General features: G+C 34.6%; 6 protein-coding genes across 6 annotated transcripts; 4 read left to right on the top strand and 2 right to left on the bottom strand. All coding sequences in view use genetic code 12, as the record gives it.

The window, feature by feature from the left end:
• Positions 1-86: 86 nt before the first annotated feature.
• On the bottom strand, positions 87-3,107 carry I9W82_004822 (protein kinase; the record flags this gene model as incomplete). Its single annotated transcript, XM_067693934.1, has 1 exon — positions 87-3,107. One exon carries the CDS (start codon positions 3,105-3,107, stop codon positions 87-89), a length of 3,021 nt encoding a protein of 1,006 aa, XP_067546305.1.
• Positions 3,108-3,586: 479 nt separating this feature from the next.
• On the top strand, positions 3,587-4,486 carry I9W82_004821 (mitochondrial 54S ribosomal protein bL28m; the record flags this gene model as incomplete). The annotated part of the gene is made up of 1 exon (XM_067693933.1): positions 3,587-4,486. One exon carries the CDS (start codon positions 3,587-3,589, stop codon positions 4,484-4,486), a length of 900 nt encoding a protein of 299 aa, XP_067546304.1.
• A 256-nt stretch (positions 4,487-4,742) lies between these two features.
• On the top strand, positions 4,743-5,388 carry RPL39 (60S ribosomal protein eL36; the record flags this gene model as incomplete). The annotated part of the gene is made up of 2 exons (XM_067693932.1): positions 4,743-4,755; positions 5,111-5,388. The coding sequence occupies 2 exons, from the start codon at positions 4,743-4,745 to the stop codon at positions 5,386-5,388; spliced, it is 291 nt and encodes a 96-aa protein (XP_067546303.1).
• A 760-nt stretch (positions 5,389-6,148) lies between these two features.
• Positions 6,149-7,612, top strand: UGA11 (Uga11p; the record flags this gene model as incomplete). The annotated part of the gene is made up of 1 exon (XM_067693930.1): positions 6,149-7,612. The coding sequence occupies one exon, from the start codon at positions 6,149-6,151 to the stop codon at positions 7,610-7,612; it is 1,464 nt and encodes a 487-aa protein (XP_067546302.1).
• Positions 7,613-8,276: 664 nt separating this feature from the next.
• I9W82_004818 (uncharacterized protein) lies at positions 8,277-11,471 on the top strand (the record flags this gene model as incomplete). Its single annotated transcript, XM_067693929.1, has 1 exon — positions 8,277-11,471. The coding sequence occupies one exon, from the start codon at positions 8,277-8,279 to the stop codon at positions 11,469-11,471; it is 3,195 nt and encodes a 1,064-aa protein (XP_067546301.1).
• A 4,554-nt stretch (positions 11,472-16,025) lies between these two features.
• Positions 16,026-18,041, bottom strand: ADAEC (Adaecp; the record flags this gene model as incomplete). Its single annotated transcript, XM_067693928.1, has 1 exon — positions 16,026-18,041. The coding sequence occupies one exon, from the start codon at positions 18,039-18,041 to the stop codon at positions 16,026-16,028; it is 2,016 nt and encodes a 671-aa protein (XP_067546300.1).
• Positions 18,042-25,657: the final 7,616 nt, after the last annotated feature.

The raw sequence follows: 25,657 nt of genomic DNA, 5'->3' as shown, positions 1-25,657 counted from the left end.
ATAATACCTTTAGATCATATACAATAAATGCGCCCTTTTTATGTTCCCCTTATTTTTGAAAAACCATTTGAAACTTCCCTTACTCTTTAACTTAAATAATCATAAATCATTTGCGTATCCCATCGTTTAGTTATATTTGTTTCCAAACAACCCTCAATGACATCATAAATTTTGGTAAACTCAGGAAACGCTTGACTCAGTTTATACAGTTTCCAATCCTCAAACAACTGGTTCAACTCTTTTTGTCGTTCCAAGTTAACTATTGATGGCGATTGCATCAGCAATGCTGCTGGTATACTATCTTCCTCTTTGTCTTCCTCTTTGTCTTTCTCAGTTGAGCCGCTATCAGTGTCGCCTTCACTATCGCCTTCATCAATCCTATTCAATGATTCCTTAGAACTTTTATCACGCAGTTCCTTTCCACTTTTCAGTTCCTCCTTCAATACCCATTCCATCAAACATGCTTTTCTCAATTCCGCCTTATTATACTTCCCTGCAGTTATCATGGCTCTTAATCGTGGTTCATATTGATGTTGGAATGGAAGTTTCCCCACACACATGGCATACATCAAAACCCCTAATGCCCAAACGTCAGCCAGCGGACCTAATGGCGGTGGACTAGGTTGTAACAATTCAGGAGATGCATAAGGTAAGGAACCAATATGAGAATGTGGTAGGTCGGCATCAACACCGCCTGGACTGTTATTCTTGCCATTATCATTGTTTGCTTGTGAAGTTAGCCATTTTTTGCTAAATTCAAAAAAATCGTGGTTACTGGTATTGCGCACAGGTTGGTTCAAAGTACGATCAGATGCAGTTGGTGATATACCTTCAGATGTAACGGGGGTTAAATGAACCGATTGTATGGATGGACCATGAGTTTTGAAAAAATTGGCTATGCCGACTTGAGAGTCATCATTTATCAAATAATCCAATGTTCTCGCATTGGCTCCATAACCGCCTCCTGGATACGGTTTTCTATTTTCTGTGTTTGATGACTTACTTCTAATCATCAATGAATCCATATCGTCATCCTCATCATCATCTTTTGGTGACAACGATTGATGTGGTGATGAAGTAGGTGGTGATCGTCTTCTACTATTACTTCTGCCCATCTTCATAGGGTGCTTCATTGAATTCTTTCTGCTGATCCGCATACTGTAGATTCTGGCCATTCCGAAATCACACAAGATCATTTTACATTGACCATCTTCCTCCCTTCTGACCAAGACATTTTCCAACTTAATATCACCATGAACAATTCCTTTTTCCTCATGCATATACAACAAAGCAGTGGCAATTTGCCTGGTATAATCAATAATCTCATTCAAACGTTGCTTTTGCTTTTCAATCAGGAAATTGATGGGACCTGATTGTGTATGTAAACCTCCATTAAATACACCCCATACTGTAACAACATCAAATAAAGTGCCCCCTTCAATTCTATCCATTAAACAAAAAATTGTATCCTCAGTTTCATAATGATCAATCAATGGAAGGATGTTTTCATGTTGCAATTGTTTCCAAATTGAAATTTCCTTTTTGAAAACCTCCAAAACTTTGGGATTTGTGGCCACTTTTGGCATATCGACTCGTGAGTTGCGTCTACTACCTGGACAACTAAAATCGAAATCTCGCGTTGATTTAACAATCTTCATTGCTCTGATATTTCCCTTTTTATCAAAACATTCGCGAATAGTACCCCATGCTCCATATCCAATACATTTTCCCAACTCATGGTCCATTACAATTGCACCTCGTTCATCAACATTGTATTTCTGATTCATTTCCTGCAATTTCTTAATATCTGTAGTTGACGTTCTTGCAAGAAGTCTGCCAGCCAAAGTGTTTACACTACCAACTCGTTGTCTTTTACCAAAACTATTATCATTTGAACCAGAGCCAAACCCGCCATCACTTTTTGGAGTTTTACCTGAACCAAAAGAACCAAAAGCACCTCCTCCATTCAAATAGTTTTTAGCAAACAAGGAAAATTGTGAGTAATCAACACTTTCAGACAAGTTGCGTACAACTTTTTTACGTTGTGAATAAGGTAAATCAGTGAAATTAGGAGGTAAACTGTGCAAAATTGCTTCAAAATCAACATCACCAGTACTACTTGCTTGAGAATCCAATGCAGTAGATGAGGTTTTATGCTTCTTTGATCTTCTCATCAGCAATCCGCTACCAGATGGTTCTCTTTTCGGACTATGACTGGGTGTTTCAACATGTTCTGTAAGTTTTTTGAGGGTCATTACGTCTGTATCCTTTGAGCCTGCTGTTCCGTGACCCTCCTGTCCTGGACGTTGTTTCGTCTTCATGTAATCATGCAATTTTGAAAATGATTGTTTGGACGGTATTTGACTATTGTGTCGTATTGGCTGTGGAGCAACTTGTGCATGCAAAAGGTTTAAATCCAAGTATGATGCATTATGACTTCTGGGTGTATTTGATTGAGTAGTGTACGCACTAGCGGTACTTGTAGTGGTACGAGTTCGTGTTAAATCCAACTCAGAGTGGTTATTGCTGTTCCATTTGTAAACCATATCAGAAAAATCCAACCCTGGAATGTATTCATCCTCTAAACCCTTGGTATAGGTCATAACATCTATACTACTGTCATGTGACCGTGCATGCAATTTATTGCTACCCTCATTATCATTTTGCTGAAATTCACTTGAAGAGTCTTGTCTTACTGTTTGTGGTCGTATAGTTCCATCTTGATAGATACGATGACCTGTTTCTGAATCGAAATTATTCTTTTCAGTTTCAGAAAATCCTCTTGATCGCCTGTATTCACTTTTGCGGAAGCCTGTGGTTGGCGTTGGTACTGGTGCGGGGTTTGCTTGAGTCGTTTCTTGTCTAACAAATGGACCTGCAACACTTGCATGACGGGTTTTCAGGTACTGCAAGGCAGGCTGATTTGAATGATGTGGATGCTGTTGTGGTTGTTGTGACAGTTGCAGTGGTGTTTCGTTTGTTGTTGTTACCTTTGAGTTTTGGTTATTGCTAGAACGATCATGATTTTTCTGTTCAGTTTGAAACTTTGAATCATCAATTAGATTTACCGTCGATACTTTTGGTTGTGACTTTAATGGGATTTCCATTAAAACAGAATTATATTGGGATATGAAGGATGATTTTTGAAATGTGGTAAAAATAAGGAATACTTTGGTGGGGGAGATTTTCTCAAAAAAAAAATATTGTTATTGTTATTGTCTCAAAGGCAAGAACAATAGGAATAAGCTGTTGTAATGGAAAGTGCTGTTTGAAATAGTGTGATAATGATGATTACTATATGGATTGATGATGGATGTTGTGTTTTAGTGGTTATGATTATGGTTTTTAGGGTTGTCTTTTTGAGTGTGATTATATGTTTTTTCTTTCTTTGAGTGATGATGATGAGAAATGTGATTCACTCGTATTATGTAAACACTCAAATACTCCTACTGTAAGTTGTAATGCTTAATTTTGTGTATGTGTATGACTTCCTTGAGGAGTTACAATGTAGTGTCACAACATATATTCTTAAGACATTATACCACTTAGACACGACCATCGACAAACATTAAGAAAAACAGAAAAAATGTATTATATTGGATTAACAAACGTACCTCTTCCAATCAAAGAATCATCATCATCATCATCATCATCATCAATGAATTTCTTCAAGGTGGTCACTGGTGGTTTACCAATATCACGCACATCACTTTCACTTATACCGAAGATCCCACTAAGACCATTCTCATCAACAATACCAACCTTATCAAACACCCATAAAAAGAATAAAAATTATGACAAGTTTTACAAGATTTTAAAATACACCAAACCAATTGATGAAACTACCTATAAAATAGGTCAAGAACACCCCAAAGGATTAAGAATCCCAAAAGAGATTCCTGATTTCCCTAAATACAAATACGAAGCCCGGTTTTTCAAGAGACAAAATCGTGGATTATATGGTGGATTGCAACGTAAACGGTCGAAAACTTGTTCAGAATATTTCAACAAGAATCTTAGAGCTCATAAACCAAATATACGTCGAGCTAAACTATGGTCAGAGATTTTAAACAAGAAAATCAATACTAAAGTATCAACTAGAGTATTGAGAACATTGACTAAAGAAGGTGGTGTTGATGAATATTTACTTAAATCAACTCCAGGAAGAATCAAGACTATGGGATTGACTGGTTGGAAATTGAGATATGAGTTGTTACAAGCACTAGAACAAAAGGAAAGAGGTGTTGTTGTTGAAACTAGCGGAGAACAAGTGAAGCCAGTTACTTTTATTCATCCTAATGATGGTCGTAAATTTACTGCCACTAAACAAGAATTGTTGACCACCTTGTTTGATTTCGTGCAAAGAGATAGTTATTATCCAATTAAACCAACTGAATTTGATAAACAGTACTCCTGGTTATCAATGAGGGACATTGTAAATAAATTGGATGATTATGGACATGACTTTTATGGTCAAATTGTGTAAATAGGAAATGAAAAGTATATGGTTGATGAGTAGATTTTGTAGCCCTAATTTTAGATATACTCACGTGAATGTCACATTTCTTTTTTTCTCTCTATTTGTGTTATAATGTCGCTACCATTCTCATAGTCTGTACACACACTTTTCTCTTTTTCTCCTTCTCTCTCAGTCGCTCTCACGCACATTGAAAAATTTTTGATTAAAAGAGAATATTTACACCTTTTTAACGTTTATACATACAACCCACCACGAATCAAAAATGGCTAAGTCAGGTATGTGACTACCGAAGGATATAAGGGTAACCTATTGATGTTAGAGTGAAAAAGAGCACTGGGGAGAATTTCAAACGCACAAAGAATGGACGAAGGACGTCGAAATGAATGAATAGAATACCGATGAGACACCCATGAAGCAACTACCCAAAACGAACAAAGATATATTTTAAGTCAGATCAACGAACGGGGTGAATCAAGATTAGAACCCTAAAGGAAAACTATGTTCATTTAGAATATTACGTCAAGTCCCAACAAAGAAGACTCTTACAAGTGGAAAAACTCTTTCATCACATTGACACAACCTATGTTCCAAGGAACCAATAATACTAACTTCTTCTTCTAGGAATTGCAGTAGGTTTAAACAAAGGCCACAAGGTTGCCACCAAAGAAGTTGCCCCAAAAATCTCATACAGAAAAGGTGCTTTGTCTAAAAGAGCCGACTTTGTCAGATCAATCGTTAAAGAAGTTGCTGGATTAGCTCCATACGAAAGAAGATTGATTGAATTGATTAGAAATGCCGGTGAAAAGAGGGCTAAGAAGTTGGCTAAAAAGAGATTGGGTACTCACAAGAGAGCTTCAAAGAAGGTTGAAGAAATGAATAAGATTATTGCTGAATCAAGAAGACATTAAGTTTTTAAGAGAGCTTTTTGAAATGTATAAACTAGAAATGCTTATTTTGGGAAGAGGTGTGTTTACCTTTTTGTATAGTAATGTGTACGAAAGGAATATGTTAATTGCATGTTAACCTTTTTAATGTGAATGTGCTGGCCTTGTAGAGTTTGATGAGGAAGGAGGGGAGAGAGATGTAGAAGCGTGTGCATAATGTAAGCTGAGAGAATCTTACAATTTCGCTTAGTTTTCTACACGTTTAGCCTTTCTCGAATTTCAAATAAAGTTTACACAGGTTACAGTGGTATAGATTAAATTTTTAGCGGTGTTTTCAGAATCAAAAGAACGCACCATCATAACAAAAGACCACACTATATCGTTTATAAAAGTTATCTTAAGTGTCTATACTACATCGCCCGTTTGACGGCCACAAAGGTACATATTTCTCTCAAGAAACAGATGATTGTTGCAGAAAAAGGAATTGGACTGCCGTTGCCACAACGCAAAGTCAAACACTGCCTGAGATGACATTCTTTTTTGTATGGTTCCCTATGCATTGTTTTTTTTTGTGTCAACAGTTTTCCGTTTTTGAACTACGCGACGGGAAACGAATCCCAAGGATAGAGATCTCCATATTTTTATTTACAAGTTTCCCTAAAAAAAAGGTGAAACATATAAATAGGGTTGAAAAAGTATCAATCGATCAGGAAGAAGAAGAAAATTGAAGATCCAAGTGAATTTACAAGAACAAATTTTACCACTTCTTTGCATATTCCCAAACATGTTATCAAGAAGAGCAATAAGACCAATTTCAAAGCTTGTTAGATACAATTCAACAACTGCAAAATATTTCCCATCAGAACCACAAGCTCCTTCAATCTCAACTGAATCCATCCCTGGTCCTAAATCAATTGCAATTAATAATGAATTAGGTACAGTTTTCGACAATGGAGCTACATATTTTGTTGCTGATTACTTCAACTCCATTGGTAATTATATCAGTGATGCCGATGGAAACAAGTTGCTTGATGTTTATTGTCAAATTTCGTCTATTGCTCTTGGATATAATAACCCCAAGTTGATTGAAGCGGCCAAATCCGATGAAATGATTTCAGCAATCGTTAATCGTCCTGCTTTGGCCTGTTTCCCTCTGACTAATTATAAGGATGTGCTTGAACAAGGGTTATTGGCTGCTGCTCCTCCAGGAATGAATAAGATTTGGACATCGCTAAGTGGATCTGATGCTAACGAAACTGCATACAAGGCTGCTTTTATGTATCAACATGCCAAATTAAGACAACTGGATTCTTTCACTCAAGAGGAATTATCTAGTGTTATGGAGAATGCCACTCCTGGTGCTTCAGATATGGTAATCTTATCATTTGATAAAGGGTTCCATGGAAGATTATTTGGATCTTTGTCAACCACTAGATCAAAAGCTATTCATAAATTAGACATTCCTGCATTCCCATGGCCCAAGGCACCATTCCCAGAATTGAAGTATCCATTACAAGAATTTGAAACTGAGAATAGACAAGAAGAAGAAAGGTGCTTGTATCAATTTGAATCTATTATTGAAAATTCACCAAAACAGATTGCTGCTATAATTGTTGAACCAGTTCAATCAGAAGGTGGCGATAACCATGCTACACCATTTTTCTTTCAAGGTTTGAGGGATCTAACCAAGAGGCATGGTATCTTGATGATTGTTGATGAAGTTCAAACTGGTGTTGGAGCAACTGGTAAATTTTGGGCTCATGAACACTGGAACTTGTCTACTCCACCAGATATGGTTACATTTTCCAAGAAATTCCAAGCTGCTGGTTTCTACTTTAGTAACCCTGAATTACAACCAAATCAACCATATAGACAATTCAACACTTGGTGTGGAGATCCATCTAAAGCCTTCTTGGCTAAAGCTATATACAAGGAAATTGCTGCATCTAACCTCGTTTCAAGCACTGCTCAAGTTGGTGATTATTTGTTCAAAGGATTACAAACTATTGTTTCTAAATTTAGTGACAAGTTTTCCAATTTAAGAGGAGAGAAGTTTGGTACTTTTATTGCATGGGATTGTATTGATGCTGATTTGAGAAATAAAGTTTTACTTGGTTGTAGAAGTCGTGGAGTGAATATGGGTGGATGTGGTGATGTTTCAATTAGATTGAGACCTACTTTGTTGTTTGAAAAGAAACATGCTGATGTGTTTTTGAATGTTTTGGAAGATGCAGTCAAGAGCTTGTAAAGGAGTTTGTGTATATACATACAATCTATGACTTAATTTGAGGAACTACAAAGTATCCAAATTGCTTTGAAGGGAGATAAGAAGAGTGTTGTAGAGTTTAGCTTAGTTAGGGAAGTGAACTCCGAAGCGGCTAAATTTTATGGTTACATACATAAAATACCACACCATTACTAATACTGTAGTAGTAGTAGTAGTAGTAGATTTAAGGTTTGTAGTTTAGAGTTGTAGGTAGTAGAGTACTAGTCTGTAGTATTCTGCTGCTACAGTATGAGTGGCCTTATGATTTGGTTTCTGTTTTGGCCGTGTCTGGTAATGCAGCAAGTACATGGTACTGGTTGTACATAGTTTCTTATTTTGTATAATTGGTAAATATATATTATCATCACACATTTTTACAACCAAAAAAGATATTATACACTACTTAATCACTTCAGATAAACCATATATATCATTACTATACTATCTATATCATCAAACACATCATACAAATCATACAACACATACACAGACACGTCACACACAAACGCACACAGGAAGAGAGAGTGACAGCAACACTTGCATAAACTAAAAGATTAAATCTCCAAAACCAAAACCAGAGTCAAAAGGGTTTTTACCATGGAACCCACAAAATAAAACCAGCTCAACAACTAACACTATATAAACAATGCTTGGTAGATTATTCAAACATAACTCTACATCAGCTAATAACAACATCAATCAAACACATACACCATTACCACAACCATCAACAATTCTCACATCGCAGCTGGCTTCGCCTCCAATATCGACCCCATTTGAAGATTCACATTCGAGGGAACTATTGTATGGTACTTGTAATGCTAACCTGTTGAAACCATTTCAGTTTAATAGCAAGTACTTTAGGATTATTATATCGCAAGATGGCGGGAATCTACGGTCAAAGGAGATATTATTTGACTCTGCTTATGAGGTGATACAGCAGCAGCAGCAGCAGCAGCAACAACAACAACAACAATGTACCTCCCCACTTCAGTCTCCTTCATACCTGGAGCTGCGGCGGGCCTCATTAAAGAAACTGACTTCAACTACTAATCAACGTATATACCACAATACAACTGATTTGAACGACTTATCATTTGGATGTGGTCTACCTACAAATGAAGTACAAACAATTACCAAATTACATACCCTACCTCCAATTACAAACTCATCAACTTCATATCACGCTGTACTAATTACACGATTATTTTCCATTAGTAATGCAGAGGTATCAACAGTCAATGCCAATTTTCAACAACAAGGAAACAGTGATTACGATTGTTGGGAACCTAAATCAGCAACAACTTCAAAAGAACCAAGAGTCACCAATTTTTATGATTTGAAACTAAATAGCAGATTTTCCATTGGGGTTGTGATTCCTCTAGAAAGTGGCAATTTCATTCATGAAGATATAATTAACGAATGGAGTGAGATATCTCATTTCTTAACCTTGTTGCAAAAATTAGTGTATCGGAAATTGATTTTGCACTTAAATCTGGTTATTGATAAGGGAAATGGATGTGAATACTTAGTGAAAAAGAGATTACAATTCCCTAACCATATTCTCCAAAATGATTTTGAATTACATGGCCAGTTGGGTAAGTTGATTAAATTGATCCATTATGATGATAATACTCCAAGATTGATAAATACAAACTATTTCATCAAACTTAACAAAACAAGTTACAACTCGAGTTTAATGAATTGGATATTGGAAACACTTAACTGGTTTGAGTTTAAAGACGGAAGATGCAACACCAACAGCAATATGCTTTTTAATAATCCCAATGCAGATAAAAATCCTTCATTTCTTGCTACTTTAATGTCATTGTTGATGCAATACAGGAAATCGTTAGGTCTGAGGCCGTACTACAATGATTCATCAAACAATCGGGAAGCCACAAGAGTTGTTGTTATGACTGGGAACCCAGCAGTGGCAAAACGGTTAATATTTATCTTGAATGGGTTGATTGCTAATACCGAGTCTGCAAAATGCGGTGATTCAAATCAATTTGTATTGACACATACTGATGAAGGAAGAAGAAGAGCTACTGGTACTGGCGCTAGTGCTCCTCAATCGGAGGATGGGCTTGAAGATGAGAACCAGTCAGTCGATGATGAATGGAATTCTCCATCTACATTAACCAATAGCGTGATCACTGAACGAGAAACTTTAAACGGTCATACACATGAAGTATCGCGGGTACAGCCTTCTGCGGTTAGTATCCCGATAAATAGACCAAAGTCTTCACAACCAACTATTGGCATCCCAATCAATACACCAACAACATCACAAGCATCATCATCGCTTTCGAAGTCTGCATCATTAGCACAACTATCAACGTCATTAAATTCATCTTATTCCTCATTACAATCAAACTATTCATCATCTAAGTTTGGAGCAGCAGCAGCAGCAGGGTCTGTTGGAGGAGGCACTGGTTTCAGTAGTGGCTCTTTTATGGAAAAATGGAAAAATTCATTCACAAATCAACTGCATGCATCAAGTGGAAATATGGGTGGATATTTCGATGAACCTCCTAGTCTAGGAATGCGGAAATCATCTCATCAATCATTAAGAACACCGTCACCTGCTTTTGAACATGATGATTTCAATTGGCAATCTTCTAGTTATACCAATTCAATAGCATCGCCAATGTCGATGACTCCAAGTAAGATTTCACGTACACAATCGCTATATGACTTATATGATTTAGGCATGAATTCTATGAGTGAAGAACAGTTGTCGGAATCTTCTAGGTCGTCATCGTCATCAACTGGTGAAAATCATTCTCAAACAAGTCAACATCATCATGGAAATGGCAACACCAATAATACCAATTCAACTGTGTTTGAAGTGAAACGATCTAAGACTAGTGTATACACTCCCTTTGTTAGTGATCGTTTGGTTAAAAATGTTGCCGAGTATAATCGGTCAACGATACAAGCCAAATGCAAACAAATTATGGATGATACACCAATCTGTGTTAAGCAGGATGATGCAGTGATCGAAGTTGCGTGCAAAGCGGATCAAAGAAGGAGCTCATTGGAGAAATCGACTAATGGTGAAACAGCTGACAATAGTGACACTAGCACAAGCAATGCTGGCACCGCCACTCCCCTTTCTCCAAGGTCAGCAACTATTTTCAAGCACAATATCTTATTACCTTGTGTTGGATATTGTGATGAATTTCGTCCTGAGTTTATTCTTCAATCTTGTCCCATAAATCCCAAATTAGAACCACAAGTGATGAGTTCAATGAAGAATGACTTGATTTATTATCAAAATAATTACAAATATTCCAAGATTACCACGCGTACTATATTTGTCAATTTACGAGCTCGTGAGATTAAGACTATTGAAATGAATATCGATAATGAAAAGACCCAACAGCAACAGCAACAGCAAGTGAAACAAGTGAAACTGCAGGCAGATTTGAGCAAGTTGACAAGTGACCAATTAAAGAAACAATCAGAGACACAAGAGGAAGAGTATACACGAGGAGAAAATCGAGCTTCAATTGGCGCGTCGTGCATGTCAACATCTACATCCACCTCCACGTCTAGTGCATCTTCCCCCACTTCTACTTCATACAAGACTAAAATCCACAAGATTTATTCTCCATTGAAATGTGCAGGTGAGAAACAATTAATTTTGCGTATTGAATCAATATTGGATCTGCTTGATGAGTTGTTTAAAATTCAACAGCAATTGTCTTATCAACAGCACCATAATCATAACCAGCAACTGCAACAACAACAACAACAATTGGATAGGAAACAAATGGATAAAAAGCAATTTCATGACAAATTGATGGGATTGGTTGCAGAATTGATTGATTGAGAAAAAGCAATTTGAGACTTGGGTAATTGGGAAGTATCTCACGGAATGCAATATATAAGCTTGTACTGGATGCATGAAATGACTCGAACGGTGTAGCAAATCTCTACCCTGGGTCCGTGTTGCGAATGGCTTAGATAATAAATCTGTTTAACTTGTGCATGTAACGTATTTTATAAATTGATCAGCAGAGACGCATAGTAGACATATGCATGTAGTTGCTGCATAATTTGACATTTGGCTATTTTAACCCAATTCTAGTCCATGCACTTTTTTTGACAACTAAACCCCAATTTAGATCAAGCTGTAGTCCATGTTTAAGTTTACTTTTTTAGCTGAAACTCTATAAAACATAAGGGAAATATGACAATGACTAAACAAAAAAAGAAAACGAAAAAGCTTAAACTATAAACATGTCATTTTTCTAGTTTTGGTTTTAGGTTTAGTTTTAGTTTTAGACATGATAAATTCTAAATCTACTGACTAAAAATTCTTTCATAATAATAATAATAAGAAACAGGGTTTGTCTATAATTCCTCTTTTGGCACGCTTTTAACTAAAAGCAGTTGAAGACTTTTTTTAATAAAATACAAATAAAAAAGCTTAAGAGTTGGAAAAGCTTATCATATTATATGAAGAAAAAAGTTGGTAACACTAAACCATGAAAAGCACTAATATTATAGAAAGCTTATATTTTCATCAACCTTTAATTCTGTTCATTAAAAGAGATCAATAATGGAACCATATTCGGTATAACTATCTAACTGCAGATCACATGCGAGTATCCGCCTTGCATCGAGCCCCCAAATGCAGATTATTCAAACACGCCTTACGCATCCACTAAAATTGCAAAAGCATCGTCTACTCTTTCCATAGTCACCTGCAGTATACAACAATTGCGTGTTCTCACGTTTTCCCTCCCTGCCCCCTCCCCAAATGATCAAAGCTGTGTGTTTGCGTTTCATGAAAGGAAAGCGGCCCAGTTAAGCCTACCTGTGTGGTGACATTATGCAGCTTTTCTTTTTCTTCTTCCGCTTCCGCGTTGCTGCTACTGATGATGATGCTGAGAGAAATGTGACCCAGCACAGGATGCGTAATTTCTCATTTACGTTGAATTACGGAGGCGGTTTGTAAAAAACGTGGCTTTGAAACAGCTGATGTTTTCGTTGACATTAGCAACAATTGACATTCTGAGTTCAAAACTATCGTAATGTTATAATACTTAAGGTTTTAACGCATTGGTTAAAGCATATGAAAACGGAAAATTAACCTTTTTTTTTTATGGGTATACATATGCCAAGTGGTTTTTCTTTTTCTTTTTCCGTTCTGTTTCTTGGTTGCAAAAAGAAAAAAACGAAAGAAACCAAAACCAAACAAGAAATAATAACCCAAAGAAACTTTAATATGCTAATGCCAACAAAATTTCACGAAATAAAAACCATTCTATTCGAGCGCTCATAGTATCTTCAATGACCACCAGCTTGATTGCTTGCTTGATGATCATGTCATATAAGATATGAAGACGCACCATTTTTTTTTAAGAAAAATGGATAAGCAAGTGGAGCCGATACGGAAGAATTAAGCATCTGATCTTTTCTGAAGAAAATGAACCACATGCGGAAATTTCTTTTTCATTTTTTGGAGTCATCAAGAAGCGTGGGAGAAGCTCTAAACGACTATATTGAGTGTTTAGTTGTGTGTTTTTGAAAAATCTCAATTTTATTTTTCTTTTTAATTTGGTAAAATGCAGCACATAATTACCCCGCGATGTTAAGAAAAGATTGAAATGATAGTTTGATGCATGAGGGATTTTTTTCGAAAACAAATAAGGGTTTTTATTTTCTAAGTGCTACATTTGTTTCTGTATTTTTTTTTTTGGGGGCGAGGATGTTAGAAGATACTAATAGGTTCTCGTCATTTCAAGAGGCTATTGCTTTTTTGTCTCTCTCTCTCTCCAAAACTGTCATGAGCTTGAAGCAGCTTTGCAAGTGGCTGTAGACAGATGAGGTGATATGAATTGCGCATTGCCGAGGGTATCTGCAAGAATCTAGAAAATCTAGATACATCAACAACAAGCAGCGGGCGCATTAAGAAAATTTGGGGGAGAGAGCATACATACATTTGTGTAAACTTCATCACACCACACAGGGAATCTATTTTGTAATTACAAATACCGTTTGTGAACTATTGTTTAGTTTTAGTTATTGCATTGCAGAATCATCAAAAGCATTCTATTCTTTTTTTTCTTTATTCTTGAATGTGTGTGTATGTGGCGTGGTTTGGTGTGCATATTGCGTGTTTACTTGAGTAAGCCGTTGGGAAATAGACGCAAGGCATGTAATTCGGAAAGAGTAGGAATTGATTTTTCGAGTAATGGAGTTTCATTCATTCCGTAGAAGAACTGATTAGGTTTGAGAGGAAGGGGGCAGGAGTAGCCTATACTGGAAAGCGCGAGATCAGCCTCTCTTCCCGCGTAGTGCATATGACGTCATTTTTAAACTCTTTTTTTTTTTTTCTTATCTTTCGTCATTTTCTCCAATAGACACTACTTTATTTTTATTTTAGTACATGCAGGGCATACATTGGCATTTTAGGTTTGTGTGTATGTATGTGTGTGGGTGTGTGTGTGTATGTGTGTGTGTGTGTGTTTGTCTTGGCTGTGGTAGAAGGTTCATTCGGATAAATCTGCAAGTGTTGTTTGCAGATGCAGATGACAGAACTTTATGCGCCATAGTAGTTTCAGCTGTGTAAACGTATCCATCCATCACTTTACCGTCAATCGGAATCGGAAATGTCTGTGGTTTTTCTTTCCTTCCTTTTTCATTGTTCATCACTTTCTCATTGTCCTGTAGCAATTCATAATTCTTATCAATAACTACAATGTACATTCTTTTTCCCTAATTATTTTTAGTCTTTTATTTTGTAATAATGGTTATAAGCTTTGAGTAGTGTTACAATTGTGGTTTAAACAAAGACTTCACGGACTTCAAATTAGAGGAAGAATCTTATATGTCAGAAATAGAACAAAATGAAAACAATAAAAATGAATACAATAGAGAACAATAGTAATCTATTACTCCCCCTTTTCTCTCCCTCCCCTTTTTTTTTCTTTTCTCTCTCTCTCTCTCGGAAACTTTCCAATTTTTCTTTTTTTTTTCCACTTTTTACTTTTCCGAAGTTTACTAACCATACTTAATACCAGCGCCCCAAAAATAAGAAAAGGAAAAAAGGAAAAGAAGGACAATCAATGCATTCCCTCTCCTCTTGTTTCTATGATTGCTCACTCTGCAGAATATCATCTACGCAGTCTTACTTTTCTCGAAGCAGAGACATGGGAAAAAAAGAACTCCTCGTAAATTTATTATTTTTTGTCAATAGACACACTACCTACTTACTTCACACACTCTATGGTTTACATCATACATAACACAGATATCCATTACGTTATGCACAATTGTGCCCCATTCATTTCTCATCATCATTTGACTAATTTTATTATAATTCACAATATCTGTGTTATGCATATACCCACCATTATCACCATCATCATGACATCACCTCATTTCTTGTTTTTTTTTTTTTTCTTCTTCAAGTCCTTCCGAAATGAAAATCATGTTGTTTTGTCAATCGTGTGTTCAACTTAATTTCCTCTTACTTGCTTTGATTTGCTTTGTTTCCCTCTCGCTCTCACTTAATTGTGTGTATGAGTGTAAAATCTCTCTCGGGCCACATGTTAATGGTGAGCGGGGAAAGTGTAGAGAGAGACATATACATATTTGATTCTAGATCTGCTATACCTTTTGTGAATTTTCTTTTCTCTTCAGTGTTGTTGTTGTTACTCGATCGATCTATCGACCTATACGACTCGAGATCACCGACTGACCGAGGGCGGAACAAGAGCAAAAAAAAAAAGAAAAGAACACTCTTCATAATTTTATGTTTTGTACGAGGTGGCGCGGTAGGGTCGGATGGAGTTTGCGGTGCGCGATAGTACAAAAATAAAAAGCAATAGTGAGACAAGCTCGACGTGCCGACCAACCGACCGATCCTTTCTTTTCACCTCCTACTTTTGAATATCCATAGTATCTTTTCCCCCTCCCACCCCTATTTCAAACTGCATTTTTGCCCTCCTTCAAATCTAACCTAGTAATTGCTTCATTTTTAAACTCCGCCTCCTCCTCTCATCTCAAAAGGTTGTTTTAGTATTTATAGAAGTGTCTCAGATTTCTCATTATTTGTACAATTTCTATTCTTTTCTTTTTTTTTTTCTCCCCTCTCACATTATATAGACCTTTTCTCCTCTTCTGATTTTACTGAATTTAGTAGTAATCACATGTATAAGGCTTCGTAAATCAATATATCATTCAGCTTCCTTTTCATTGTAATACCTACAGACATATTCAGTATGTAGTTTCTACAAAGAGTGTATCCTCTGTCTATTAACACAGTATTACACGTCTTTGCTGTAGAATCTACAAGTTATAATACATCAAAGGTAATAAAAAATTATAATTCATTAAACAAGTATTATATATATAAAAAAATAAGGAACCAAATTTAATCTATTATAGTTGCAACCAATTGTGGATTCATGGTGAAATCCAAATCATCATTAAAATTAACTCCTGGTACATTACCAATAGAAGTGTCAAATGGTGAAAATGTAGAATCAGCAGCACCAGTAGCAGACAAAGGAACTTGCTCTTGTTGTTGTTGCAGCTGACTAAAGACATCTTGAGTAAAAGCATCAGTGAAATCAAACTCTTCATCTTGTGGAAGGGCGCCACCACCAACTGAATCAAGTCCTTGACTAGGCAACGATGATGATTCAGTTGGAGAGAATGAATTTGATGTAGATGTAGTAGTTGATGCTCCCAATGCTGGCTGAAGTTGGTTAATATAGTTGTTGTTACTGCCTTGATTGGTAGAATTGATATAGTCATTGAAATCAACTTGTCCCACAGTATCAACAGTCTCTACTGGATCGATTGGATCTATTGGATCCAATGGTCCCACCTCTTCTTCTTCAAAGCCCAAATGTAGCGAATCGTTTGGTAATCCAGAGTTGTTAAACAAATTGTCATTGTTTTGAAACAATGATGGATTAGCAGCAGATTGATGATGTTGATGATGACTTGGTTGGATGGAGTTGTTGTTACCGTTATTCTGAAACAACGATATGGTGCGGAATTTAGACAAGTCTGGGAATGAAAATGCCTTGGTGTGTAATGCTTGTTGTTGATCCTCGTCTTCCATTTGTGGAAGTTGTTGTTGTTGTTGTTGTTGTTGCTGGAATTGTTGTGGTTCATCGTACAAATCAAAGTCCAAGTTTGGCAATGCTTGCAATTGTTCATCAAGTGAAGGTTGGTGGTGGTGTCCTGGGTAGAAAGCATCGGGTATAACAGATTGTACTGTATTCAATTGACTGATTGATGGTGAACTATATTGATTAGGTGGAGTTAATGGTTGGACATGTTGTGAATGCATTGGGAATTGACCATTGAATGAAGCAGCAGTATGAGGTGGGGTCAATGATTGGTTAACACCAGCATACTTTCTATCATCAGCAATTGTTTGAGTAGTAAACAATGAAGGTGATTGTAATGACGACGTTGGGTATTGTGTCTGATTTTCAATCTTGACTTTTTTACTTGCTGGTGGTTTAGCCTCAGTTGAGGACATCTTCAATATTGGTGAGTTTGGAGTAGTTGATTTTGGAGATTGTGATTGTGGTGAATTATAAGCTTCAAATGAAGTATATTCACCACTTTCTTTAACCTTCTTGACAAATTCCCAGCATTTGTCACCATAAGTCTTTGGTGTCAATCCAGTGACTGATTTGAAAACTCTATGAAAATGCCATGCACTCAACTTGGACTTGGCAGCCAATTCCTTGAAACCAAGTACACCACCTCTTCTTCTTCTCTTTTTTGAGTTACCATTACTGCCCGAGGCACCTGTAGGTGAGTTGCATTCTTCTGGTGTAGGAACAAGTGGCTTTGGTTGAAATACATTGACAGCAGCAGCAAGAGCCAAATGACGACAAGCTAAATCCACTAGTCTGTAGTGGTCAGAATCGTTCTTGGAAAGACTAGCATTGTCTGAATCTTTCAAACTTTTACCAGTAGTAGAAGCAGCAGACATTGAAGCTCGACGACCAGTGTTAGCTCCACCACCAATTGTCTTTAAAATTTGTACTTCATTGGCTCTTTTAGACTCCATGATATTCTCTTTAATCTTTTTTGAGTTTGCATCCTCATTTTCATCCAAAAGTGGTGGCATGAAACCAATCTTGGTATTAACTGATGAGACGCATTTGATAAGTAAACCAATATCAATGGCAGTACTATTCATTGGATCACAAGATTCACAAGGAATGAAACCATATTGTACAGCTTCTTTAGCAGTGGTGGTAAATTTGATTTCTGATTTTAAATTGGTTCTAGGTCTAGCATCACAATCAGGACGACAAAAGAAACGATTGAGTTTGTTACAAACGAAAAATGAACCTGCAGCAAAGGGGTCACTAAATTGATAAGCCTTCCATTTAGCTGCTTCTGTTGAGTAAACCATTGTGTATATAGATGAGTGGTAGTATGTGTTGTAGTAGTAGTTATTAGTTGTTGTAACTGTGTGTATAGTAGTAGTAGTAGTAAGTGTGTGGCTAATGAAGTAGTATTAAAGGAGAAAAATACTATGAAGTTGAAATTGGGAGAAGTGTGGGAATAATCTTCTATTCTTATATAGTAGTAATTCTGGGTGATGATGAATTGAAGTGAAACAGGTGTTTCCTTTAATTTTTAATGTCTCAGTTTGGGGTTTCTTTATTGTTCTTTTATATTTCTCAGTGTGTGTGTGTTGAATGAATGAATGATGTAACAATAAAGGGGGGGGATAATGTATTATGTCACCAAAATAAATTTTAATTTATATTTTATTTTATTTTATTTTATTTTTTTTTTTCTTCTTCCTCGAAAGAAAAATTATTATTGTGCTTTGTGCTTTGTGTAACGGACTCCAAAATTTAAAATTTTAAAATTTAAAATTAAAATCAAAAAGGGTAGTGCAAAATGATTCAAAAATTAAATTTCTTTTTTTTTTCTTCTTTTCTTCTCTTGTGTTCTTATTCTTCTAAGAAACACAATAATAGAATAGTAGTAGCGGTGGTGATGGAAATGTGATTTAGTTGTGGCTGAAACGAATTACAAAAACCTTCTAGTAGTAGTAACGATGATAATTAGTTAGTTAGTTTCTGTTGGGTTGTAGGACGTTTTGATACTAAACAATTGATTAAGAAGTATCAGTATCAGTATCAGTGTATATCTATGGTGATAGCAAACAACGATAGTAGTAGTGGTTGTTGTGTTTCTAAAGTTTAATTGTGTTGGATTGCAACAGTATTGTATTGGTATATGTATATATATATATGTATTTGTATGTTATGATGTTGCAAAATTGATAATTGACAAGATTTTGAAAGTTGGAAAGGGAGAATTAGTGTTGTATTTATATTGAAAAAAGTTTATAAACAACAGACTGAGAGAGAGAGATAGAGGTGTGTATTATGTGTGTGTATAGATGAGTAAGTAGTAGTAGTAGTAGTAGTATTATGTCATACGTTGATGTATTTACTAGTAGTTTTAGTAAGTGATGTCAGAATCAATAACAAACATACATACATACATACATACATACATTTTAGTTAAAAAGCTTAATATATAATAATAGTACTAATAATAATAATAATACTACTAATAATAATATGTTTCGGTTGAAGTTGTAGTTTTCTTATGTTATTATATTTATATGCAATGTGTGGTAATATGCATATTAAGTTTTGTGTAAACAACACAAAAATTTAATAAAAAACACAAAGTAATAATAAACTAAAATAGAATAAACAAAAGAACATATATCACTAAAAAACAGTATAGAAAAGAAGTCAAACAGAAGAGAGAGAAACATTTTGTAAATGTGTAAATGTATATGTATATGTATATGTATGTGCTTGTGCATTACTTCAAACATATTTCCATCATATCACATCACCTACTCTTCATCTTTCCTGCAGTGTGTGTATTTGTATGTATGGACCAGATTTGAAAACACGCCATTCAATTCATTTGTTACTCATAATTGTGTATATGCACTAGATTCTCATTCTAATTATGATATGTATATGCTCAATGGGTAGATTCGGAGGAATAGAAAAACAGAAGAAAAACAAAGAAAAACAAGGTAACAAAAGTCGTAAGGAGAGAGAGAGAGAGAGAGAGGGGTTCCGTTCCGTGTGAAACCAAATATTAATAGTATGTATTGAGAAAAGCTAGTTTCAAATCTTTACGAACTTTTTTTTATTTTCAAATGAACATGTTGTTAGAAAGAAGAGGTTTTACACATTCATTGTAAAAAAAAGCAATAGTTGAAGTAGATTTTACTAAGGATCATCATTCAAATTATGCAATACTAATAAATTAGATAAAAATCATGTGGAAAATGAACAAAAGAAAACGAATGAATCTATCTTTTATGTTAGATCTAAATTTCAAGAGGCAAAATCATGCGCCTCAATCTTCGAAAAGAACAAAATTAAAAATTAAAATTAAATTCTTTATGCAATGTACGTTGGATTAAAAAACTATTTATAGTGTTTAGCATATATTGCATAATATGTATTATGTATTATGTATTATGTATTATGCACAAAATATTAATAATAATAATAATAATAATATTCTTATTATATACAGTCTAAACAAAAATAATACATCATATTAAAAAAAATAAAAAACTATTACGTAATAAAATAAATAAATAAATAAATAAATAAATAAATAATAAACTATGCATATATTACATCACAAAACATATAATAATAATAATACATTATGCATTAACATTAACAACTGATTAGTCTTGTCTAAAAGGCCCAGAACACTCTTCTTATTTGTCACCTCCTTCTTCTTTCTTCTTTCTTCTTTCTTCTTAGTTATTATTAGCTAATGGTTTATTTTTAAAATTGTATAGTCTCTCCACTTATACTTGTTATTATTATTATTATTATTTTCCTTAACAATATAACCTATTGACCATACGTATATTAAATCAATAAATAACTCACAATAGAATAAAATAGAATAGAATACAAAGCATATATTACAAACGGAGTTCATTATTACTATATACTATTACCTCTATATATATCTAATACAAAGAGATCGGATTTCAATAAAACAAAACAAAAAAAAAAAAGAAATCAAATTCTTTTCTGTTTTTTTTTATGAATTCCGAATTACCAAAGGAGCAAATGTATTCGTAAATTCTCAAAAAAAAAAAAAAGTCAAATGTAACCCACTTCCGCGCAAAAAAGCTACAAAAAAAAAAGCTATTTGTCATCATAGAGAGTCTCCTCCCTCGCCTCAGATTCAATACGTCACCTTCAGTTTACTTCAAAATAATAGTCTCTATGTGTTATTATAACTTAAGAATATATACCACACTCGTATTTTTTTTCTCATGTGTGGCAAATTATACCCCAAAAATAAATGTTAAGAAAAGAAAAGAAAACAGATGAACAACAATGGAAACCTTCAAAAAAAGAAAAAGAAAAAAATAAACAAATTAACATTATATAAACTACTCAATTTGATATAATCATGTCATATATATCTCTACACTGAATTATTATTTAACTAACATAAACAGAGACGACAAGAAATGTCACATAATCCTTTTTGTGAAGTAATAAGCCTTCAAATTATGCTCTATTTTTATCCAATTAAAAACTGTCTATGACGGTACGAAAAAGCGGAGAAACAGTTGTCTCAGGTCTTTATACATAAACAACCCTTCTAGAAACGATACCTTAATTCTTATAGAAACTATAATCTTTTTCTTTTTTTTTTTCTTATCTTTGTTCTCCTCCGGAACTCCGTTGTTTTCCGCAATGACTCAATATCAACACAAAAACCAAAAATCAAATTGAATTAGCCACCACCACCACCACTATTTTTTTTTTTTATTGTTTTGATGTAACTATCGGACTTAAGACAGAACAATGAAAAGCTATTGTTTTCCAGGAACCACTATTTGTGGCGGTGTAATTGTAATGACGACATACAAGACTATGTATTGATGTAACCATGTATCAATTAGAAAATAACAATAAATCGGATTTTCTGTTAGTGCTAATTATAGAATAAAACAATTGCCCCTTTAGAACACGAAATCAGGATTATGAATTTTCACGGAAATATAATTTGCCACGATTTATCGTTTAATTTAAAGAGGTTACAAACACACACTATGTTCAAAGGACTGGTTCGTCTAAGTTTTAATATCTTGAAAAGTTAAGTAAGGTAGGGTGGTGACGTAGATACAAGAACTTTTGCTAACTTTGTTATTGATAGGTTCCAGTTTCCAATACTCGTAAAGCTTAAAATTCTAAATCTATACAATATCATTCTTAAATGTTTCGGAAGTACACCACTGGATTTTGAAAAAAAATGTTTCAGAAATTGACGTTGTTCCGAGAAAGTGAAAACCAAAACAAATCAGTCCGTCATTCACATACTATTGTTATTGTATTTTAGTCAACAAAGAAAAAGCCACCTCCCCATATAACAAAGTTGAAAAAAAAAATGTCAAAGAAATCAAAAAAAAAAAAAAGCATGTTTTTGTTAAATGAAAAAAAAAAAAAAATATATATATATATAAAGGAAGAAAACACAATAAGAATACATAAGAAAACAATGTAAACACACACACACGGATTTCAAAAAAAAAAAAGAAAAAAGAAAAGGTTCTAGAACAATCCTATTGTTAAAGAGACTCGGTTTTGTGTTTGTATGTTAAGTAACTTTACATATCTACACACCACCCTCGAGGTTATAGCTCATCATACATATATATGCACAAACACTTATTCTGTAAGAACGCCTAAAATTCACGGAAAGTTTAATTTTTCGGCAGCACGTGGAGAGAGAGAGAGAGAGAGAGAGATACAGAAACAGACAGAAATTTATGTGTAATGCAATGCGCAAATTTTCTTCTTTATTTTATGAATGACTATGGAGTAAATCCAAAGGAGATGAGTAATTATGCATGATGCAAAGGGTTACATTCTCCTCATTGAAAAGAAAAAAAAAAAGATAGCTCTCTCTCATAGTAATAATTCCGTAAATCACTCATTCGTATTCGTGCTTGTGTTCTCAGGGGGCGGGCGAGAGTGAGAGAGGAGAAAGGCAAAGAAAAAAAAAAAAACAATAAAATTTTCAATTTTTTAGACTAAATAAAGTTCAAGACAAGATATAAACTATTGTCTTTCAGTTAACTAATTTCGACACACACACACACACACACACACGTGGATTGGTAAAGTGCTCTCGTCCTTTAAGAAAAGGAGAGGCATCGCAAATGGTTGTTGTATAAACACCACGTCATGACGAAATGTTGATGATGTAATGGAAATTAAAGTTTGAAATCAAAACATAAAACATGAAGGAAAAATAAAATTATTATTTTTTATATTATATGCATATGACATCATCGACAAAAACAAAAATATTATTATCTAAGCCAAAAACCTTCATTTACATATTACATAGTATACGTAATACATAATACATCAAAACTTAACAGTTGACATTTGCACCGCCACAACTTATGCATACATCGTCTTCGTCTTTTTGTTATGTTTATTTCTTTTTTTTTTTTTTTTTCGGAAAGCTTTAAAGTTTTGTTACTGCACAAATTGTGTTTCCCCTTTATTACATCATCCGTTTACGTAACAAACAAAACTTTAAAAGTAAAGAAGAACAATAGGGATTCATAGATCAAAGCACCATTGTGTAATTGTTTAATCAAGGGGCAGACGAGGAGGATCCACTACAGCCACATGTCCTACTAAATACATAATTGGATAGAATAAGTCAGCTGGAGAATCCACCCTCTTTTCTATACTTCACCCCCTTTTCCTTCCCTTGGACTAGAATTTCTCACAGTATATCAATCAGAGCAAGAGAAGAAAATAATTGAAACTCTTATTCTAATTTAAACTTTTTTAAATTAAAAGTGTTAGCCATGTCGTCATTGATTTAAAAACAAAAGCTTAAAGTTTAATTAAGTTAGACGACCCCCCTTTTTTAATACTTTATAACTATATTTATTTTTTTTTTTTAGCAAGATATAGCGAGCAAAATTTAAATAAACAAATGTGGCTAAGCAACAAAAGAAATTTGATCTGTGTAAAAACTCTATATTCCGAGCGGAAAGACAAAAGATGTCCGTAAACCATAAATTAAAAAATATATAATATCCCTTTCCAAAATACCTGCATAACAAGCACATTCTCTTAAACTTGACCTAATTTTTTTTTGCTTTTTTGAGGTATGATATTCCATGCACAATTGGTAATGCGATCTGCTCTCCAAAGGCACAATCTCTAAACTGCATCGACCCCGCAGAATTCAAAATTACAAGGCTTGAATTATTTAGAGTTCCAAAGATAGCTTATGCACGAGGTGTGAAAGCACGGCTAAACGTCTTTAGTTCAACGTCCTTTCTTCCTCCGGAAATATGCTATTTAGCTATTTCATTTCCGAGCCACATCTCCTATTTCATTGTGGGTTTTGTAAGTCTATTGTTCCTCAGATATATGCACAATTGATTAAAAAAAAAAAAGGAAATGCAGAGCCACCACTTTTGATGATTACAAAAGATGCAAAAATTTACAAAAGTGTAATATATGTGTCGCGCTTAAATTCTCCTCCAAAAATAAATATAAGCGCAATACATATATAAAATTTATTTCTAAATTCAGTATATAGAGAAAATTTACTCAAATTGGTTATTGTGTGATTACGTCTTTTAGTTACTGAGTGGGTTTCGGATTTCGGATTTCAACATCTTTTTTTAAACTCTTTTTTTTTTTTCAGATCCAAGTTTTCCATTTCGTTTCATTCACTTTTAAAATTAAGCAGGATTAAGAGAGGTCTTTATGTTTCTTTAGTTCAATTGAGAATGACAACCTAGTTTCACGCCAGTGTTTGTTTTCTACATTTTTTCCAAACACGTCATTAAAAGGCTTATGAGTTTTTGTCTGTGGCCAATGGAAAACTTTACACAAATTTAAGGGCACACAAACAAACAGTGGAGTGTAGTTCGGATATGAATTTTGCCCGGACATGGAATCAAAGTTGTAAACCGTTAACGAAAGAAATTTCACTGAGTCGTTCTCTTCCGAGAGATAAAGGGGGGTGGAAAGGCGGTATTTCAACAATGTCATTCATAAAATACAGCCTTTTGAGATCTCCTCTTTCTCCATTCGACTATAGTTGACCTACCCCTATACAACAAATCACTCAATATAACTCATGTTTAGCACGTTATACCGTTAATTATAATAAACATCAGACCACTTTTATTCTTCTTCTTCTATTTGTGAGCCTTCTACACTGATTTAATAGATTATATAGACCCTTATGCTTTGTGAATATTATATATGTATGTGGCTATTTGTGTAAAGTTTGGATGACGACATCTCTTGTGCAGATTTTCTATTGTCTTCCTCGAAGTTAATTATAAACAGACCTTTTTACACAACTGAATTCCATTTCATTTTGAATTCCATTTCATTTCTGAATTCCATTGTTTTCCCTATGGTGTCTACTTTTGTAAACGTCAGCGGAGAACGAAATTACGAAATCCGTGGCTGGTGAAAATTTCATCTTATGAGCACCCACCCGCCCCGATTTCTGTGAAAAGACAGCACTTAATACAGTCTATAATTTGAACACCAATTACACTCATACTTCAGCCCTTTCGGTAAACTCTTACATGTTTTAGGGAGACTCTTACCTTTCGTCAAAGCAGTGTAGACCAAAGTTTTAATTTTTAATCACATACTAAAAACTATATTCTACCGACGGAATATAGATTTTCCGCCTTTAAAAAAAAAACATGAAGGCGTTGATGTGCAGATCTTCCTCGAAGAAGAAAGAAGAAAGAAGAAAAATTTTTTTTTTTCCATTGTTCTTTTCTTTTTCTTGTAGATTGGGGGAATTCCGATTGATTCTTTATATTTGACTAGAGTAAGTCACGTATTATAGCTTCCACTTTTGTATTCCCTGTGCATGTAATTCCAAGAACCATGAAAAAGCCACAGATTTGAAATCCGCCTTGGAAAATTT

The sequence above is a fragment of the Candida metapsilosis genome (assembly GCF_017655625.1).
Source record: "Candida metapsilosis strain BP57 chromosome Unknown scaffold7, whole genome shotgun sequence".
NCBI classification, from domain to species: Eukaryota; Fungi; Ascomycota; class Pichiomycetes; order Serinales; family Debaryomycetaceae; genus Lodderomyces; species Lodderomyces metapsilosis.
Note: the sequence above shows the minus strand (reverse complement) of the source record. Positions and strands in the feature narration are given on the sequence as shown.